Genomic DNA, 23,169 nt, shown 5'->3' on the forward strand with positions numbered 1-23,169 from the left:
GCTCGGAGCCCCCCCCCCCTCAACGAATCGCGCGATATTTTCGCCGTGCGAATTTTTTTGACTGCGCCGCTCGCTGAGTTTTTACTTTCAAGTCTTGCGCAACTTTTGAGACCAATTTTGCGTCACCCGGGTACGTGGTTCCGAAATTACGCAACATTATGTAAGTGCATGTCGGACTTAAAATTGCTCAAAAACGTAATTTTGTGTACAAAGTCAATGCAAATTGTGTTTTCAACCAAAATTCATAAATGTATGATTATTTTTAGTTTTGCTGGTCTAAATGTGTTCATTTTATGCTTTTTATGATCACAGAAGAGTCCCCAACAAATTTCATTCAAAAAACAATGAAAAACAAAAGGTCAAAAAAACAAAGAAATACATAAGAAATTGCAAAAAACAATATAATTCATAAGAAAATGATTTGATATCACAATTTTTTTCATGTACTCTTGCTTAGGACAACACAAAGAGTTTCTACACCAAAAATTAGTACATTTGGAGCTTTATTTAGGGAGTTAGAGGAAAAAGTATGATTTCTTATACTAATTACACATAAATTAGCATAATCACTTACTAGCGATTCGCATGAAATAAATTACTATACAATCTTGTAGATTATGTCCAAGGCAACCCGTGTGCCAATTTTTGGCGCGATCGCGGGGTCAACGGCCGAGATCTTAGGGGGGGAGGCTGGGAGGGGCCATAGGAACTCCCAAAATACCCCGGCCTAGATAGGGTTAAATTCATAACTTAGTTCCTCGTTATCACATTTTGATGAAATTTTCAGCATTTTGCTCCGTAAAGTTTTTGCCTACTCTGTGTATCTGTTTATTAAGCATGTTTGAAATGATATTACTTTCAACACGGAGTTCCCTTTGATAAATAAATTGGATAAGAAATTGTCATTCATACATACTATGCCTACTCAAACATTCCTATTCATCACATTTCACAGTGGCAGTGAAATTTCGCGGTGCAGGGTATTTTCATAGAAAGTGTGGGGGGGGGGTGCAGGCGGACTCATGCCCTATCGAATTTCTAAGTGATGAAAACAGAAGATAAAGAAAAAAAAGTGGATATAAAGAAAAGGGTGAATAAGAAGGAAGATCGGCAGAAATAGATATAATAGAGGCATGGATCTGTATTTCTATATTGGCCATTAACAATTAAGAAAAAAAGTCATATCTAAATACAAGTAGATTGTCTTGCCGCCAACGCCCCCCCCCCCAAAAAAAAAAAAAATATCCTGGAACATGCAACCATTGGCGGCGGAAGCCAATAAATTTAGGGGGTGTCCACCTGAAATTTTGGGACAAGCAAAAAAAAAAAAAAAAAAAAAAAGGTCATCAACCTAAATTTTAGGGGGGGGACAACACACGTTTCAAGGGGGGGCACGTGAATTTAGGGGGGGACGCAGGAAAAAAAATTGACAAGCAAAAAAAAAGGTTATCAAAGAAAAATTAAGGGGGGGGACCGTCCCCCCCCCCACCTAAAATTTAGGGGGGGGGGGACACGTCCCCCCCGCTTCCGCCGCCTATGCATGCAACCCTTGTAAAGGGGACCAGATGGTCTGAAAATGATGTAATTTTTGTTCTCCCTCAATGAAATAAGGGCAGTATAAAGTTAGATGACTCGTACCCTCTCATCTACTCTCTGCATGAATGTACCTGTATTTTATTCCTTTCCTGTTCTTTTCCTTCTCTTTTGGTTATATTTTTTTCTTCACAACTTGAAATATCAAAGGGGAGTGGTTACCCCACAATCATGATGAAATGTCCAGTGTTCTGTTTAAAATCCACTAGATTTTTTTTTTTTTAATTTACATGTATAGTACAGGAACTCCCAGGTCCTGACACATATTGGCTTCTATCGTTCTCCCTGCCTTAAGCAACCCGTTTTCCCGGGGGGGGGGGGGGGTGGGGGAGTCAAATGTATTGCTGTACACATGCGTGACCAAATTATTTGCGAACACCCCCTAAACGATTTTTTTGTGTGCAAATAACCCCCTTAAGAAGTTTTCCGCGCGCTTTATTTACAAAATTTGGCCGCTAAACAAGTTGTTGCCAGAATATGACTTCCGAGAAAAAAACTTTTTTGGGGGGGGACATAGGGCCTACCCTAAATACGTTTGACCCCGCGCAATTGACCAGTCTTTCAAAACCACCCCTTTTCTTGAAAATCGGTGTGTTTTTGATACCCTTCACGAGTGCACGCGCGGCCCGCGTCCAAAACTGAAAAAAACACCCCTTTAAACGCGATTTAGGTAAAGATGTGTATATACAGCGATATATTTGACTGCCCCTTTTCTTGTCCACAATTCTGTGTGGACACAAATTCAATTAAGGTTTTGCTTATAATTCAAATTCAATTATTTAATAAATCAACAAATCTACATACATTTATTAAGCAGCTGGTTAATAAATGAAACACAATTAAAAGTATGCACTTCTTTAGACGAAGGCTTCGCTAAAAGGCAAAATTATGTGTCATGGCTTATAAAAAAGTGGAACGAAAAATAAATTGCAATACACAACATAATTACGTGTAAAATACTTTATTCCACCAATCCACCTCCACTATTGCAAGAAAAAAAAAGTCACAAAAAATACAGTCAACACCCTTTTAAAATGAAATAAGCCTATACAATGAAAGGCACATACACTACATAATGGTTATAACTAAATTAATATCAAGATATAATTACAGTGTTTGTGAAGATGACATCGTTTACAGTGCTAAATGGGGTTATCTGGGGGGCGTTTCATGAAAGGACTTGTCAGACGTTTTATCCGACAAGTCCCATTTTATCCGACAGTTACCATAGGAACAGTGCCTCTCAGCCAATCAAAGTCATGGAAAGATGTCAGATCTGACAACTTGTCGGATGAAAATATTGATGAAACGCTCCCCTACACAAAGGTTACAATCAAACATAACTATTCATCTAAGACAAGCCAAAAACCAATAATTACAATTAATTGTAAATATTGATCGTATATTTTTGTGTAAAACGGTCCCATTCATAAATCGGTCAATAAACCAAGTTTTGGTGTCAAAAGCAGATCGGTTTCCAAAAGTGTACATTCATAGCAACACAAAAATAAGGCGTCCATCAATGCACTTTCATTTGGTGTTAGGAGAGATGTTGATTATATGATACATTGCTATTATTGTATACTTGACACTGAACACTAAATCAATCTTGGTGTAAACCAAAACCAAGCTCAGAACTGAGAGTCATTGCCACTATTGTATCCTTGACACTGAACACTAAATCAATCTTGGTGTAAACCAACAACAACCTCAGAACTGATAGTCGTTGCCATTATTGTATCCTTGACACTGAACAATATATCAATCTGGAACACAGAAGGATGTTTCACAAAGTGTTCAGTGTCAACCTACTTGAAACATATCTTGAAATCACAAAAAAACACATCTCGATCAGATTAACGCACATCTTGTGGATTACAGTGACCCACAATGCAACAGAATCTTGAAGTTATGATCAAGTTCAATATACCTTTAAACCATGCATACAGTGCAAAGATACAATCTATAAACATAAAATTGGAGTCAGGCATTGTAAAGAAAGGGGGGGGGGCAACACACACTACATACACAGGTACAATTTAAGAGAAAAAGTCATTAAAGTGATCATAAGAGAAATTAAAACAAATTACAATCAAACAATAAGCCAACTCCCATTGTAACTCCCATAACTTGGCATAAAAAAGGTGATCTTAGAATTTGAATGGAAATAAAGGCAGGGATAAACCTTATGCTTACAAGGAACTCAAATTGAAGTTATTTTTTTTCTCTTATTTTTTCATTACTTTGAAGGACCAAAAATATCCAAAGTATATAACAACATTCTTCAGGATGTACATGCACAAAAAACCCCCCCACATAAAACAGATTGGAATCATGTATGACTAAAAAATTAAGAGTTGAAATCATTAGTGATCACAAAGAGAAATGGCTTTACATGAACACCCCCACATAATAAAAACAGTAAAAAGGACATTTAAAACAAGTACTACAAGTACATAAATTATCATGATTTGTTAAATTAGTATTATCACTCCCCTTCCCCCCCAAAAAAAAATGGAATAAGAAATTAAGAATATCAAATAACTCATACATTTATGAATGACAAAGATTTTGAAATTCTTACGTGAATTGTCTCACAAATTGTTGCTCACTATTGAAAGTAACAGGGTGCAATAATTTGGCAATGATAATTTCCTTCTTACTAAAACAAGTTACACATTATAAACCTTTGATGTAATATTTAGTACAACTCTCAGGATATTTTTATGGACACTAGTCAATATGAGGCTACATTCATTTGGTTTCATTCCAATAATTCAAGTGTTCACTAAACTTAAATTTAAACTTACTACATATAATCCAAGCGCTGAAATCCATGCAAGACAACGCTGTTCTTAATGTTTTACTATCTATTTCTTGGGAAATAAGATAGCTACATTACAAATGTTTTTTTTATGTTTTGAATACTTTATTTTTTACTGAAATATATCTAAAAACAAGCCAGAAATTTAAAACCTCTTTATCTTGAATGACTGAGCTTATCTAAGAAAGAAAATCTGAATGCATATTTTAGTATTTAAAAGAAAAAAGATTTTTAAATTTGTCACCCAACAAAATAATCTAAATCCCTTCAGCAGTCAGCACTTCCCTCTATCAATTCATGTGAATGTACTGGGAACAAAGCACATGAAATATACTACATTGTAACTGGATAATTTGAATAAGAATAATAATAGGCATTTATATAGCGCCATCTATCCAGAAATATTCTATTCTGAGGCGCGTTATTATTATTATTACCCCGGCTGCATTCAAGGAATTAATCCTGCCGGGTACCCATTCACCTCACCTGGGTCGAGTGCAGCACAATGTGGATAAATTTCTTGCTGAAGGAAATTACGCCATGGCTGGGATTCGAACCCACAGCCCTCTGTTTCAAAGTCAGAAGACTTATCCACTGGGCCACAACGCTCCACAGTCACATGTTAAAATAAGTACATACATATATAAAAACACTAGTTCCGTCAAGTACAAATGCAGGACTCTACATTAGCAGTAGCCCGGTGGCCCAGGGCAAACTAAAATGAGAGTATCCGGCATTAGCCCACACTTGGTGGTCCAGTTGGGCTACCAAAGTGTTGATAAATGGTAATCTTTTCTATTGTTTAAGGCCACCAAATTTGCTTGGCGGGACATTAAAATTGTGATATTAATGATTTCAGAGGACCAACCAGGCCATGAAAAAAAAAGCGTCGAGCCTTGACAAAAGTAAGAGAGAAGTGACTGCAATCAATTCATGAAGGAGACATACATTACGGACATAAATACTCAATTTAAATTCAAAATTAAAAAGTAATGCTAAAATACATATTTCATTTGTAAATGAAGAAAAAAAAACAATGAACAATGACATATTCATGTAATATATATTTAAATGATGTAACAAATTCATAACAAATGGTTTATATATGAACGTGTGTATCCATCAGCGGCAAATTGAAAATATGCATACAGTTATAAGCAAGTGTGCTGTAATACTAATTTGAGCAGATAACAGACCTTTAAGAAACACCTACAATAAAGTTTCAAACACAATAGAATTTAGTATTGAACCCCTAAACTTAGGGGGTGAAATGTCTCTTGCCAGTGTAGTTGTAATAATAATAGTAAAAACAACAGAAAAAGAAACCGAAAGATGTCTTCAAGGGAAAAGCACTAAAATCTTGGTATTTAACAAACACCTCATGAAAATGCCATTAAATTTAATTGATGAAAAACAAATTCATATTTTTTTCTCCCTTTTCATAAAAGAGGCTAACAGATTTGTTCTTGTGGCCTACATAACAAAATATTCACACTAACTTGTTCTATGTAAGAGTGAATTATCCAAATCAATTTACTACATGTACATGTAACAAAAATACTTGTTTGTTGCAGCAAATAAGTTTTTCACTCATGATAAACAATGGTGAGTACAAATATTAATGTCCTTTCTCTCCCTCTCTTCTAATGATGCAAAATTTAATTTCTACACCAAGCATGCAAGTAAAATGGAAAGTTTGACAGGTGAATGAATGTATGCAAATATAGATTAAAACATGAATGACAGATAAGCAATATTTGGCAATAGAAATGTGTGATATGTACACTAAACCTATTCTTTCTTTCATTTTATAAAGGAGAAATGAAATGGTCCTTTTAATTGGTGCTTACGAATAAGTCTTCAATTTGGCTACTCATCCCCCCCCCAAATGCTCCCAAAATAATGAACATAATTGCAGGAGGACATATAAAGTGAAAAGGATGTACAAAAGTGATTCAGGGCATCTTTACATTACATTTGAGTAAATCTTGGTCAGAGTTTGGATGTTTCTTTGTTTCAGATAGCTCTTGAATCTTGTTAGAAAAAAAAATCTTTGGTACATGCAAGCACCAGGAATGTTTGCCAAATTCATGTCAGACCAAACGATGTCAAAGATGGAAGTTGCTGCTACCCTGTTTGGCGTTCCAACATTTCATGGGATAGAGCCTCATCATCAATCTGGCGGTGCAAAGCTTCTGCCGGGCCCCAAGATCAATTGGGCAAAGCAACTTTTCATTTCATGTCTATTTCAAACAATAAAATATGGACTGGACTAAATTATTCTCATTAAAAAGAGGGGCATTTTGTCAATATCAGCTTATTCAACCAGAGTGACTTGACTTGCCAATGCTAAATTTAAGGTAGAACAACATCTGAGCTATTCCATGCAGGAAAATATTTAATCCGTACATGATTTGACATGAAGTTGTGATTCTCGTTTCAAAATTCTAAAAGAAGTGATCATGAAAACTATTTACCAGTTTACAAGTAAAATACTATAACCAAGTTTTTGTTTTTAAAAGAACTGAAAAATACATATTAATAGAACATTGACTTATTGTTCAGACATGTATTACATGTAAATAGTTTTTGTTGTTCTGCTCTGAAGCGCCTTGAGCATCTAACCAAGATGGAAGGTGCGCTTAATAAATCTCATGTATTATTATTATTAACAAGAGTAACAATGCTATTAAGCCCTCCTGTCCAATGATATGTCTATACAAGGGAACAGACCAGTATGTGTTAAATGTGCATAAGGGTAGGCTCTTTGTAATAGAGTCAATATCAGCAAGAGAACGGGTTATGAAGTTGTTATACAAAAATATGTTTCGAATACAAACATGCATACCATTTATATTTCCTAATTGAAAGAAATTCAAAGAGGTCATTAAGAAAAGGCCCCTCCCCCCAAATAAAAGGCGAGGCAATAGGGGGAAAATAATTCTAAAATATGCAGGTATGTAGGTAGCTCATGTTATATGCATGGCGAGTGGATAAGAGAGTGCCAATTTAGCATGCCTTGTGAATGATGATTAAAATCACTTACATGCAATATACCTCACCAAAGAACTAATGCACCTTAATTCTTAAAATTTTTCATCCACTCATGAACACATAAAATCCCAAATTGATAACAGCTTTGAAGTCCTTATACTGTTATTGAATGATTTTAAAACTCCTAAAAAGGCATAAACCCTCTTTGGGATATGTATCGCATTCCCTACTGGAACCGGATGATTCCTGGGCCCCGTAACACAAAGCTTAGCAATTGAACATCTGGCTGATTTCTATGATTGATTGCATTGATTATTGTGTATGATCAATCGTAAAATCAGCTCCACGATCAATTAAAGTTTTGTGTTACCAGGGCCTGTGCAAAGCTAATAATACATGTAGTCCAGCAGGTGACTAGTTTACACCAAACTTTGTCATCTAGTCCCCACCGTCGTTTTCTTGCTGGTGACTGGGAGAGTTATCCTCGTAGGAATGATGATCCTTGTTATCTTCGGGAGTGCGGGAACGCGAACGGGATCGGGACTTCTCGTAGCGGGGGCTCTTGGACCGTGATCGGTAGCGGCCCCTGGAGCGGTCGCGGGATCTGGACCGCCCTCTGGAGCGGTCGTGGGATCGGGACCGCCCCTTGGATCGTTCGTGAGATCGGGAACGCTCCCGGGATTTTCCGCGCGATCGGTCACGAGAATGGGATCTGCTCCTGGTTACAGAAAAAAGTTGAAACCATGTATAAAGATGTTTATTGAGGTAAAGGAACATATCTTTTTCACAACAGGCAAAAAAAAATTATATAACAATCAAATTATGAGTAGTTTGGCCCCACACAGGGTTTCTTCCTTTTCAGCCAATACCTTCCTCATTTCCAATAATTAATTAGATGTCCATTGTTATACATAAACATTTTCTATTTTATGTATATTTTACCTGATCACTTCAGGCAAAAAAAAAATGAAACTTAAATTACTAGTAAATTTGTATAATTGGCTACTTGAAGAGACATAGTTTTTGAAATCCCAGCAAAAAAAAAATAATAATAAGGCAAAAATCAGTCACGTCTAAAGATAAGAAAAATGCCCACAGCCTGTAAGCTGTAAATGAGTCCTGTATAATTACATCACACTCAACACACATTCAAAAGAAACATTACCTTCCTACATGAAGAGAAATATGAACAGTTCCCCTGCAATAGAGAAAGCTATTACCTTTTAAAGACGGGTGATCGACGTCGTGGAGATTTGCTTGGCGATCGACGGCGTGGTGATCTACTCGGCGATCGACGACGTGGTGATCTACTTGGCGATCGACGGCGTGGTGATCTGCTGCGAGATCGGTAGCGCCTAGGAGATCTAGCAATTGAACCATATAAGAACATTATAATTCAAAATAATTAGTGCGCATCATTGACGTGATCTAACCAATGTGGTCATGCTTTTTATACTGCATGCAACTCAGCATTTAAGTGTGACTCTATCAAGTCATACTTAAAATCTTTGTGAAACACCTCCCTGATCTATATCAACCATAATACGGTGACGGATTAGGCTTGATTTTAGAGACTTCCTCATGAAACTATTGTTTGCTGCAACTACAGTAAAAGGGCACTTAATAGCTTTGAAGTAAAATGTTTAGCGTAAGAACCCCTTACATAAACAAAATCATGTTTAGCGCTGTATGAGAAACATTTTTATAAAGTTTTTACAGTCAAGAATCAGAGCTTATCTCACCTGCTTCGACTCCTGCTACGGCTGTATCTGCAAAAAAAATAACATAAAATTAAAAAAAAATAGAATTAATTAAAAAAGCTGGATGGATATCACCAAAATATATTCCTACATTCAACTGATTCCCTCAACTACTCGTCTCAAAACCTAGAAATTCAAAACAAATTTGTCTGCCCGAATAACTAAGAAATTTGTCACCATTGTGAATGTTTTGTTATCGTCATTTTAAAAGTGGGAACTACAACAAAATCAAATTAGAGATGGAGAATAAAGCATGGGTTCCCATGACTTATTTGGTTTTATTTCGTCTTGCATCCAATGGGCATAAGAATATATATGATGAAATATCCTACGTTCATTTTTCTGTTCACACTTCTTTCCACGATCAGTGATCATGTGATTACATTAATTGGGACGTCAAACTGAAGACCTTGTATTGTGGTCACAGTCACATCAAAATTATCCAAGTAATTATATGCTTTTCAAAGTGCTCTCAAATGCTGAACCATACATTGTAAAATTGATTCTGAATTCACAGCATCCCGGACTAGAATGTTCAATCTAGCAATTTTCAAAAGTCACAAATTATTTCCAAAACAGCAGCGCAAGTCACTATTAAAATGAAAAATCTGCAAATGTGTCTTCACTGATATTTCGGAAGCAGTGATTTTCTTTTACAGCAGGCTAAGTAAGGATAATCAAATGCAATAGCTTCAAATAATGTCAAAGCTGTCTTTCACTTCCTAATCAGGCATTATGGCAATTTACAAATTGACTGAACAACACAGGTTGCTGTAAATTCATGAATCCAATGCAATCAAGCTTGGCAGTGTGTAAATTTGATTCAATTCCAATATGAATTGGGAGAATCTCAACTCCTCCTCCACTTCTTCTCCCTCGACATAGAAGAATAAATAAACAAAATAAAGTTGGCAATAAAACAGCCAGGAACCTTTGATTTGGAAGACTGGAAGTTGGATGGTTGAGAAGGATGGAGAAGAGTCAGACCAGTTGTTTAGGCTGGATGTTAAAGCCAGAAGAAGTTGTTTGGACCAGATGTGGTTGTTTAGACCTGGTGTTTGGACCAGATGTTGGGCCAGATGTGGTTGTTTGGACCAGGTGATTGGGCCAGATGTTGGATCTGATGTTTGGGCCAGATGTGGTTGTTTATACCAGGTGTTTGGGCCAGATGTTGGATCTGATGTTTGGGCCAGATGTGGTTGTTTATACCAGGTGTTTGGGCCAGATGTTGGATCTGATGTTTGGGCCAGATGTGGCTGTTTAGACCAGGTGATTGGGCCAGATAAGGATGTTTGGGCCAGATGTGTTTGTTTAGACCAGGTGATTGGGCTAGACAAGTTTGTTTGGACCAGGTGTTAGGGCCAGATAGTTGGACCAGGTGATTGGGCCAGATATTAGATCTGATGTTTGGGCCACATGTGGTTGTTTGAACCAGGCACCTAGGCCAGATGTTTGGACCATGTGATCAGGCCAGTTGTTTGATCTGATATTTGGGTCAGATGTGGCGTTGGGACCCACTATACTGCAGTTGCTTAGACCAGGTAATTGGGCCAGATGTGTTTATTCTAGACTACACATAGATGCTGGGCTAGATGAGGTTGTTCAAGCCAGAACAATTAAAACTTTGAAGATCTAGTTGTCAGGCTGAAACTTTGATATCTGTTTTATCTCCCTATTTCCAGTCTAAATCTATAACATTGTTCCTACGAAGGGCAAGATCTCTAACCAACTTTTCACTTTTTTTTATCAGGAATAGAGAATGGCAGACAGAAGGTGCTGTTGTTGTTTTGGATGTGTTGATAGCCTTCGGGATGAAAAAAACCAGAGGGTTGATTGGGCAGATGTGATCATGTGATCGATGAGTCGTGGTGGTGATGAGGAAGGTTGAGGATGGTGGTGTTGAGGAGACAAAGCCTGAAATAAGTGGCAGCAAAAACGGTATTATGAAGTCAGTCGGAGACCAACAGGGCTCAGAAACTTGAGTTGAATTCAAACTTCTTGAGCTGGAGAAAGATGCATTTTAAAAACAACCCCCACTTCAAGGGGTGTAACATAAAAATCTACCGTAATTGTTGGAAATTACTTGCAAGTGATTTTTAGACTGCTTCTTCTAACATAGAGTACTGACTCTCTATGACCAATCGTTTGCAATTGAGTTAAAATTGAAATTGATTGCAGTTATTTCTTGCAAATAATGAAGCAAATTCAAAATAAGTTCCTGAAAGAAATCAAATGAGAATATCTACATCCCAACTAACGAAAATAAAATAGATAAACAAGAGGAATGCTTCTGGAAGTCTCGTCTGCATTACAAGATTCAATACAGTGCAGCAGTGCTGACTTTGAAAATAACTATTGAATAATTATTCACAAAAAATACCATCCATACCTGTATGATAATAAAAATATTATGTTCATTGACCGTAAATGACCTCGAGCATGTACGACTCATGCAAAATGATACGTGATACTCGATTACCCATTTGTTTCACGAACTATAAACATATATCATGATGGCAATTCAACAAATACCCCCAACGTGGCCAAAGTTCACTGACCTTATATGACCTTTGACCCCAGGGTGACCAGATTTCACAAAATGAAATACGGGACAATCGACAAAATATGATCAACAAAGAAGGCTACACAGTGTTAGACTTGTGAAAAAAAATATAAAGAATTGGAAGGGAGGGTGAACGAAAGCCGAATGGAGGAGAGAAAAAAAAGACGAAAGAAAAGAGATGAATTGAGAAGAAAGAAAAAATGAACTTAGGGGAAATGAAGAAAAAAAAATTTAAAAAAAAAGAAAATTAGAATAAAAGACGGATGAAAGAAAGAATAAAAGAGAAAAAAAGGTTTCCATCATTCTTTGAATTGAATATAGAAAGAAAGGAAGAGAAGTTAGATAAATGTGTGAATTCAAAGACAAAATAAAGGAGAGAAAAACAGTAAGAAAAAAAGATCAAGGAAAGAAAAATAAAGGAAAGTCATGATTCCTTCATTCTTTTAAAGTAAGAAACAAAGAAAGAAGTAAAACAAGAAGGAAGGAGGGAAATAAGGGAAAAGAATAAACGAAAAATAAAATAAAGAATGAAAGAAAATTAGGAAAGAGAGGGAGGAAAGATGAAGGAGAGAATGAAAAAAAAATAATGGAAGGAGAGAAAGAACGAAAAGAAAAAGGAGAGAGAGGGAGAAGCTAGGAAGCAAAGAAAAGTTTAAGGAAAACAAATAAGGATATAAAAATGAAATTTAATAAAGAAGGCAGGTAAAAAAGACGGATAGAAAGAAAAATGGTCAGAGAGAGAGAAAAGGATCAGGAAATAAAGATAGATGGAACAAAAAGGGCAAACAGGAAGGGTAGAAAAGAAAGAAAAGATCAAACAAAAACAATCCAATCATTTAACAAACAAGTGGAATGCCTCTGGCCGTCTCACCTGCATCACGCGGTTCAATATAGCAGCAGTGCTGACTTTGAATACTACTCTAACTCGCACAAGATGTTCAGTGATACATGGTTACTCTTATGTCCACTTTTTATGAACTAGACCAATAAACTTACAGAGATATGGTTATTCACCAAAAAAACCCAACATGGCCAAAGTTCATTGACCTTACATGACCTTTGACCTTGATCATGTGACCTGAAACTCAAACAGGATATTCAGTGATACTTGATTACTCTTATGTACAAGTTTCATGAATCAGATCCATAAACTTTCAAAGTTATGATGGTAATTCAACAGATACACCCAATTCGGCCAAAGTTCATTGACCTTTGACCTTGGTCATGTGACCTGAAACGTGCACAGGATGTTCAGTGATACTTGATTACTCTAATGTCCAAGTTTAATGAACTAGACCAATAAACTATCAAAGTTATGATGGTAATTCAACAGATACCCCCGATTCGGCCAAAGTTCATTGACCCTAAATGACCTTTGACCTTAATCATGAGACCTGAAACTTGCACAAAATTTTCAGTGATGCTTGATTACTATTATGTCCAAGTTTCATGAATCAGATCCATAAACTTTCAAAGTTATGATGGGAATTCAACAGATATCCCCAATTCGGCCAAAGTTCATTGACCCTAAATGACCTTTGACCTTGGTCATGTGACGTGAAACTCATGCAGGATGTTCAGTGATACTTGATTAACCTTATGTCCAAGTTTCATGAACTAGGTCCATATATTTTCTAAGTTATGATGACATTTCAAAAACTTAACCACAGGTTAAGATTTCGATGTTGATTCCTCCAACATGGTCTAAGTTCATTGACCCTAAATGACCTTTGACCTTGGTCATGTGACATGAAACTCTAATAGGATGTTCAGTAATACTTGATTAACCTTATGGCCAAGTTTCATGAACTAGGTCCATATACTTTCTAAGTTATGATGTCATTTCAAAAACTTAACCTCAGGTTAAGATTTGATGTTGATGCCGCCGCCGCCGTCGCCGCCGCCGTCGGAAAAGCGGCGCCTATAGTCTCACTTTGCTTCGCAGGTGAGACAAAAATCATGATATTTGGTGTTTTTTAGTATATTTAAAACAAAATTAAAAAATGTTTCAGAAATGAATAAAATTTCGAAGTGAGGCATTGTCAACTTAACAATTTGATGACATCGCGGCATGATACACAACGAAAGCTGAAACAACTAGATCTAGTTATGAAAACTCATAACTTGTTTCTCCGATTACATCTCCAAATCAGTAACCTGAGAATCCATAATATAATTATACAAATTTCCCGCCGATTTTGTGATTATTTTGGTGGAAAAACTGTTTATGATGTCATTGTTTGCACCATTGAGAATCTGCTCCGATCTTAATTGCCAGCTAGCCAGTACCTGCCAAACACAATTAAGCAGGAGGCCAGTTTGCAATATCACTGCAGAACTTGCAAAGGTTATCGCTTTTATTGCTGTCTCTGCTTCGTCATCTGTTGGTTATTTAAAGAAAATTCGTCACTTTTAAATGTATTAACTACATTTTGTTCAATTTTCTGAAATACGGGACAAATAGGCGTCCCGGGAAGGGTTTGTCGGGACGCCGGGACAAAGGAGCAAAATACGGGACGATCCCGGGAAATACGGGACGTCTGGTCACCCTGTTTGACCCTGGTCATGTAACCTGAAACTTACACAGGATGTTCAATGATACTTGATTACTCTTGGATCTAAGTTCATAACTAGATCAATAAACTTTCAAAGTTTCACATCTATGATGGCAATTCAACAAATACCCCCCCCCCCCCCAAAGTCTGTTGACCCCATTTAAATGACCTTGATTATGGGTCATAACACTCACACAGGATGTTCAGTTATACTTGATTGCTCAGATTGTGCATAGTGAATTTTATGAATTAGATCCACAAACTTTCAAAGTTATTTAGAGTTACAACAATTGCAACTTTTCTATTTATTATGGTAAAGTAACAGGGCTTAGAAGCCACAATCAGAACCAAGATTTCCATGGCACTTTTTATAATGGCAAAGCCACCGTAGTTGCAAGTCTGTATGAAATGGATCCCATAAGTTGTCAGGTTTCCACCGTTCAAGTTAGTTTAATATTTACCAATCGTCTCCTGACTGCATAAAACATATTTATATAAACAAAGAATATTTATACAAAGGAAATTGAGCACATTAACTGCAGGAAAATGCAGTCATGTATGTGTAGTGTGAAGGTGCAGAAACCAAATTTCTTAATTTTTAAAGAAACGGTATTTTTATTATTATTTGTTTGGCGTCACCTGTGCCTGGGAGGCGAAAAGCAAACTGAATCACTATGACCCGCAGGTCTCTCCTCCCAAAATAACAGACTGGGGGGAATGCAGGTGGACCACTACACCAGGGTTTCCCCCTACTCTTATTCGAATACTGCAGTGGGTTCTGAACGTGCAAAGGTGGTGACTCTCCTCTACACGGGGCCTCCATTTAACGTCCTATCCGAGGGACTAATTGAATGTTAACGTGTGAAAAGAAGATGGTTGGATGCGACACATGCTGCCCTGTACATGACAAATCTGGGTGACATTCAAAATATCTAATAAAACAAAAAATACAAAATAAATGCCTCTTGAAAGTGGTTTTCTTTAGAAGCATTAGTGCTGCTTTGGTGATAACAATGTTGCAACTTCTTTGCACAATTATTACATTTATTCTTTATAAAGGAAACTTAGGATTCCAAAGTTTGAATCACCAAAGTCAATTAGAGGGACAAATGGACTCTATGTATGGCACTGGATATGGGGTAAATCCAATCCCTGGAGAAGAACTGTACTTAATAGACTTATTACACGGAATACCATGTAAATGTATCATACTTCAAATTTAAGGTAAATTTCTTGTCCACCAACTCCAAAATGAAGAAAATCCTAAAAATAAGGCATAGGCTATAGATGCAAAATCGCTTGAACCCATGATTTATGCAGATTTCAGATTGATAAGTGTCCAATGCTGATGAGCGTTTTTGTCACAATGTGCTAAGTTGACCTTTTACCTCGGTTGAGCATGCTAATTTATTCATGAGTCCACTGTTCAAGACAGTTGAGTCATTAATTCACAACAGTAAACTGTTGAATAAAATAGCGTGCTCAACCATGGCAACAAGTGTTAATTTAGTGCAATGTGACAAAAGTGCGCAGCAGCATCGGACATTTTATTCGCGGTAAATTCAGCAATAATTTAGCCATGAAATCTGCATAAACCATGGGTTCAAACGATAGTTTTCAAAACCACCTTTGCGAATGCTGGCAAATATGGTTAAAGTATTAACCAGTTCGATCCTGCCAGTGGATAGACCCTGTAGAGTGTATGTGATTCACAGATTGAAGTTGTCAATGGGTTAACTGATCAAGTAGGTACTGAACTTCATAAACTGACCTAAAATTAATTTGCCAAAGATAAATCATACCTTGATCTGTTCCAGCCGCCTCCGCTGTATCCACCGTACCGGCCGGACGGGTATCCCCCTCCACCGCCGCCACCGCCCCAGTTGGACCGGTGGAAGTCACGCTCACGAACTCTGGGACGCCTGGATCTGCCGCTGGACATCTCAACGCGGACGCGCTTTCCACAGAGATACCTGATAGAGAGAGAAGGTAAAATGCATGCACAGGTTTCATTTGAAATATGTTGTCCATAATGGAATATGCAAGAACAATATGATCCACCAACATGAAAGCACACGTATCTGCCCTAATTCTATTCATTGCTTAAAAGATTTAAAGCCCCCATCACATTTATTCCGAATCAAGCAGAATTTGCCAGAATAAAAGGACTATTGTTCGAACGCCAGTTGGTCATTTAAATCAACTTCAACACCATTTGAAAATATCCCTCAAATGTTTTGAACATGACCAAAACCTTCGGGACGGCCAAAGAAATGACGAAAATATTTCGAATGCACTCAGAATGCAGTCAGGATATTTAGAATGTGCCTAGAATGTCCAAGAATGTAGCACGAATTATCAGTCTGACTCCATTGCGGTTTATTTTGACTAGTGTATGATGATTCACCTGGTCAAGTTACTGAATTTCAACTCCAGTTTGGTGAATTCATAAGTTCCTCCCAAAAATTTCAACACTTTTTGAAATATTTTTTTTGGTTCCAGCTTCTGCTTGATTCCTGCTGATACCGAATAATTGTGATGGGGGCTTTAGTAACGCATACACAAATTGTAACATGTATACAATTGTGTATACAGCACATGCAATGCCAATGCAGATAAAAACATGTACATGTAGACATTTTTTCAGCCTGGGCTAATTTTTGCAACCTACATGTACTGCCTCAACTTTTATGCTACACTGCATAGCTGTAACATTACAAAGAATGTCCGGGTGATATAGTCCCAAGCCCCTACATAATTATTTTCCTGCATGGTGTTCAGTACCATGAAGCCTCATCTTTCTTGTACATGTAGGGAAACAACTTTTTTTTACAATATACATGTAAATAGATATTTAAAGGTCAAGTCCATCCCAGAAAATTGTCGATTTGAATCGATAGAGAGAACGCTGCAAATTACATCGAAATTGGATGTAAAATAAGAAAGTTATGTCATTTTTAAGCTTCACTTATTTTTCACAAAACAGTTAAATGCACAACTCAGCGATATGCAAATGAGAGTCGATGATGTCCATCACTCACTATTCCTTTTGTTTTTTATTGTTTGAATAATACAATATTTCAATTTTTACAGATTTGACAATAAGGGCCAACTTAATTTAACCCTTAACTGTTCAGATAATGGTAATTCCACATGTTCAGGGAGAAATAAACTTTGTTTCACAAGGAGGAGAAAATTAGAATATTTCATATTTCTCATAATAAAATACATAAGAAATAGTGAGTGGATGACGTCATCAGTCTGCCAATTTGCAAACCGACCAGGATGTGCATATAACTGTTTTGTGAAATTAAGCGAAACTTTAAAATAACTTTCTTATTTTACATCCGATTTTGATGAAATTTTCAGTGTCTTGCTTGTTGGATTTTTCTCCCTTTTTTCAAATTAACTTTTTGTTAGGGTGGACTTGTCCTTTAACTGACCAGTCACTGCCTAGGCTGAAACTTTGATAAAACAATTGATCTTTACACGAGACAAGCTTTATAAAACGTAATGTTCTGGGGCCTTCTGTACATGAGTCATTTCAGCCTGCCCATTCAGATGTACAGTGGTGCTAAAATGTTAGTAAACCCCACCAGAAAATAAACATAGTATTTAAAGGACAAGTCCACCCCAACAAAAACTTGATTTGAATAAAAAGAGAAAAATTCAACAAGCATAACACTCAAAATTTCGTCAAAATCGGATGTAAAATAAGAAAGTCATGACATTTTAAAGTTTCGCTTACATGTATTTTTACAAAACAGTTATATGAACGAGCCAGTTACATCCAAATGAGAGAGTTGATGATGTCACTCACTCACTATTTCTTTTGTTTTTTATTGTTTGAAATATGAAATATTTTGATTTTCTCGTCACTGTCATGTGAAATGAAGTTTCATTCCTCCCTCAACACATGAAATTCCATTATCTTAACATCTTGTGCGTCAGGCAAGGAGGTCCTAATCATCAAATTTGTAAAAATTGAAATATTGTATAATTCAAACAATAAAAAACAAAAGAAATAGTGAGTGAGTGACATCATCGACTCTCTCATTTGGATGTAACTGGCTCGTTCATATAACTATTTTGTTAAAAATAAGCGAAACTTTGAAATGTCATAACTTTCTTATTTTACATCTGATTTGATGAAATTTCTGCATTGTGCTTGTCTGATTTTCTCTATTGATTCAAATCAACATTTTTCTGAGGTGGACTTGACCTTTAAAAAGTGTTCCAATAATGCCATCTTTAGTTATGAAGTCAGCCTGTCAGGTGATGAAATATTACCATCTATATTCAATAGTTTGTTTCTCTGGGCTCGCCAGACACTGCAACGTTGTTGTCTACTTCGAACACACAGCATGAAGGAGTGTATTTTCAGAATGGGATTCACCAACTTTCACATACATGTACATGTCACTCCAATGAAGGGTTTGCAAAGGAGACTAGTGAGATTCCAGGAACATTAACGCCATTTTCACTACCATCTTTAAAGAAGTTTACTGGAAACTACATGTAGTTTAACGTGTAATGAGAACGGTCAAAGCGATCTTTCAAACCTGTTCAGAAAACCACCTTGCGATGTACATGTAGTTTTGAAGATCGCCTTGCCTCGTTAAACTGGTTTTAGCGTGAAGACACAACTGGTTATTAGACAAGATAGAGAGTGGACGAAATGGTAATTACATGTAGATCATGTGGATATTGGACAAACTGATGGTAGACCAAATGATAGTAGATGATATTGTTATTGGTCTATAAATTGGCGTTAGACCAACTGAAAATAAACCAATAATAGGGGCGCAACTAGACAGATATCTTAAGTCTCTGTTTCCTTGGTTGTTCCACCAGTTGATCAAGTCTTGCTTCACAACAACTGCTCCATGGAAACCTAAAAAGTAAAATAGTGTAAAGACTCTTCCGAACAGACAGATGTCAGCTGTATAGGTGGCACGCACCTAATATGAAACAAACACATTTGTAAATCATTGAACTTACTTCCCATCCATGCACTTTGCAGCGTCATTTGCGTCCCTGTCGTCTAGGAACTCCACGAAGGCGAAACCAGGCGGGTTCCTGGCGATCCAGACATTGGTGATATGGCCATACTTCCCAAAGGCCTCTTCAATTTCGTGCTTTGCAGCTGAGCTCCCCAGGTCACCGACGTAGACCTTGCAATCAAGGGGACCCTTGTCTCTGTAATGGGACGTCATGTTATTCCGCTGCTTCTACAGATGGTAGCTGGAGATCTGCTCCTATTCTGCCACTGAAAACTTTGGAAAAGAGGAAAGTAAAAAATACATGTAACACTGAAGATTTTTTCTATTTAAAGGGGAAGTTCACCCTGACAAAAAGTTTATTGTAAAAATAGCAGAAAATAATATAAAATATTGCCGAAGGTTTGAGAAAAATTCATCAGTTAATTAAAGTTATTAGAATTTCAATTATTTGATTTGTGACGTCATATGCGAGCAGCATTCCTACATAGCGAATGGTAAAAAAATCAATGAGATGTAATTTTTTCAGAATAGTTTCACTGTACCTTTGGTATATCAATAGACAAATCATTTCACACCCGATCATGATATATAACTGTCACATTTGGAAAAATTAAGTCATCAGGAACAATACAAAATTTGAAATTCATGCATTTTATAATACAAAACACATGGGACAGCTGCTCGTTTATGACGTCACAAATCCAAAACTTTGAACTCTAATAACTTTCTTACTCTTTAGAGATTTTCCTCAAAACTTCAATATTTTTTACTATTTTTCTGCTATCTTGCAAGAAATTTTTCTTCAGGATGAACTTCCTCTTTAACTCTGCATAGAATTTGAACTGTTTGTTTCTCTATTTTCACCTTTGCTCCTTGAGCATAAAATGGATTTGGCGCAATGGAAATCACATTTATTAATATTAGGGAAGTCATATTTATTAATATTACGGAGATCGCTATACCAAAAGCTTGGGTATCTGTTATATTGGTTGTTCCGCTGAACTCCGTTGGCTCAACTCACCAATTACAGAGACCTAACTTCGACCTTGATCAGTACAGGGACTCAATGGAAGAAATAGAAAAGTAAAAAAAAAATAATAAAAAAAACTGAAATCTATAGCAATATCAATCTCTTCTTCTTCTTCTGGAAACAGTACAGTCCACCGTCTGGTGTATTGTCGTACTGGTGAAGTGCAGCGTGCACTTCATTAAATACCATAGTAACCTATTAAGAGCACCGTAATGATATACATTTGGCTAATTTTTTACCCTTTTTTCCTGCCTTGAAACTGGTTTATGATCAATTTCTTCATGAGATTCCAATTGTTCGTTCCCGTTTTGGTGCATTTCAGACAAAAACGTACTATACTACTAATATTACTAACTACATGTATTTGTGAACTTTTAGCTAATAAAAAGCATTTAGATAAAATCTAATAAATTGTATTTATTAGCTAAAAAAGTCCAGGTCCCTGCCGGTACTCGCATGATGAGGTATGCCCTGATTGAAATCCAGAGCTACCAAGTCTCACGCATTGTGCGTGAGACTCATGCATTCAGGGTCCGTCTCACGATCTCACACATGGCACCCATTTTTCTCACGCATCGGGACCCGACAGAAAAAAAAGAAGAAAAAGTAGCATTATTCGCCAGATTATACGACTGGCCGACCGCCTTCGCGTCTAGCCCTGCACGCGAGATCTCGAGACGAATCGAGAGTGCAGTCAGCGCACAGCTAGTACCACGATACGACGAATCGCGTGCGTGCATCGCATGGTTTTGAAGCCCATATCTCATGCGCGCGCGCCTTTTTGCAACGTATAGTGAGTGATTGTATTACCGAACGCGTGCATCGTATGCGTCAGAAAATAATTTCATTCGCTCAAAAGTTGGCAACATCCTTCCAAAGGGAACTTGAATAGAAAGATGATGAAAATGGTCAAAAACACATTTTCAAAAATAATAAAATATAGTCAAAATATTCATCAGCGATCTTGTTGTTTTCTCAATTTTTCTCATAGAAAACACACGTTCGGTAATACGATACCTTTTTCAAGTGACCAAAATATTTCACATGCGAAGAGGGGTCCGATTTGAAGCTAATATTATTGAAATGAAAAACGATTTCGGCAAATTTTTTACATATTTAATTTATATTTTGTTGGTAATTGTCAATGATTGTGCATTTATGGTGGTACTAGTTAGGTGAATTTTATGACAATAATGTGTTTGATATGATTGAATTCATGAAAAGTGTTCGGTAATACAATCCACTACCATACGAGTGTGTAAGTACTGGCCGCGCGCCGCGCGCGCACAGAGACGTCGAGTCATGAAAATCTCACGGCGTGAGTCACGCATAGGCCTAACATTTTTTTGAACTTGGCATCTCTGGAAATCCTGTAAAAAAGTGAGAATTCATCACAAGTTACAATGAATGTAAAAATATTACATGTAACTTGTTCATCATAATCATTTTGGTGACCAGTTCTGAAACACAGGGTTGCTTTTGCTGGTGACTTTTTTTTACTTACAATCAACATTTTCATTTGTTCTACATTCATCATGGAAACGTGATTATCTCAATTCGCTCGCGTGCATAAGAAAACGCACGCAATTGATTTCTAAATGGCCATTCTCATTATTCAGGACACGCAAGAAAAAAAAAGAGGCACGCCACATTTCGCACAAACTACAGTGTCATTCACGTTAATTTCACATTTGTTCCCGAACAAAAACGATCAAAAAATATAACAGATTCATAAGAATAAACCGACAATGGTTGAATAGAAATAATGTCAAAAAACAAGGCAAAATTTGGCCCATATTTACCAGGACTTAGCTTCCGTCCGTCCAGACGCTTTCTTGTTAAAAAAGAACAATAGAAATTTCGTGATTGATGTCTAGCGCCCTCAATCGATAGATGTACTTCTTGGGCCTGGGAGTTTCCCCCATTTATGCATTTCCCCATTTATTTTCTATTTTTCATTTTCCTACTATTTTGAGTAGGGGGACACTTCCCCCCCCCCCGGGATTTCCACCCATGGGTACTAAATATAGTTTTTTACACTAAATTTGTGTCTTTAAATTTGTTGTCTTGTGCAGACCAGCAGGTGCAGTATATCATTACATGTTCATATTATTAAGAGTACTAAGGATGAAGAAAGAACAGGTGTATAGAATGGATGTGGGTAGGGCAATGGAGAGAGAGAGGGAAGGTAAGAGAGAACGGGTCAAGAGGGAGAGGGACGGAGGGAAAGTGGGGGAAGAGAGGTTCATACAGAATAAACAATGTTGTGATGACATTTTAAAATTCTGCTATTTTTTTTTGTCATTTGCCCATAAGTTATATGTTGATGCACAACTTTGTGATATATAATCATCTTAATGAGAGAGCCGGATTCACTCACAATATCTATCATATTTCATAGTGTATTTGTGTGAATTATACCTTGTATAATTCTTTGCAGTTTGGAACTCAGGGAGACTCTTTATTGAACCACAATAGGTTGCAAACAATGACAGCTCCTCATGTATTTGTCTCGCATTATAATGGGGAGAAAATAAGTATCAAGTCCTTTAAGAAGTCCTTTAAAACTCTCTTGTTCTAGGCAATTGCCTTCATTATATATATCATTCTGATTTTTGTTTGTATAAATATGTTAATTGCAATTGTGAGCGCTTTGGGCCATTTGGGAAAAGCACGTTATGAATATTGAGTATTATTATTATTATCATTATTAAGCTTAATATTTCTTTTTATCCATATCAACCACCTAGAAAAAAATTAACTTTAGAATAAAAGAGAAAGGATATACCAAATTTTGTTCATCATCACCATCAAAGGAAGTAGACATAAAAATAAAACAGGTCAAAC

General features: G+C 36.7%; 1 protein-coding gene across 2 annotated transcripts; it reads right to left on the bottom strand.

Annotated features, from left to right (window-relative positions):
- Positions 1–5,463: 5,463 nt before the first annotated feature.
- Positions 5,464–22,211, bottom strand: LOC121421341 (probable splicing factor, arginine/serine-rich 6). Of its 2 annotated transcripts, none has more exons than XM_041616029.1 (6): positions 22,125–22,211; positions 19,291–19,565; positions 16,092–16,262; positions 9,154–9,180; positions 8,632–8,775; positions 5,464–8,129 (listed from the first exon to the last, which is right to left on the bottom strand). In XM_041616029.1, the coding sequence occupies exons 2-6, from the start codon at positions 19,503–19,505 to the stop codon at positions 7,850–7,852; spliced, it is 837 nt and encodes a 278-aa protein (XP_041471963.1). In that variant the 5' UTR covers positions 19,506–19,565; positions 22,125–22,211; the 3' UTR covers positions 5,464–7,849. The 2 variants fall into 2 exon arrangements, with proteins under 2 accessions (XP_041471963.1, XP_041471964.1); XM_041616030.1 differs by having other exon boundaries at positions 19,291–19,558; positions 22,125–22,200.
- Between the last annotated feature and the right edge of the window lie 958 nt (positions 22,212–23,169).

This window comes from Lytechinus variegatus, chromosome 9 (genome assembly GCF_018143015.1).
Source record: "Lytechinus variegatus isolate NC3 chromosome 9, Lvar_3.0, whole genome shotgun sequence".
In the NCBI taxonomy this organism is placed as follows: domain Eukaryota; kingdom Metazoa; phylum Echinodermata; class Echinoidea; order Temnopleuroida; family Toxopneustidae; genus Lytechinus; species Lytechinus variegatus.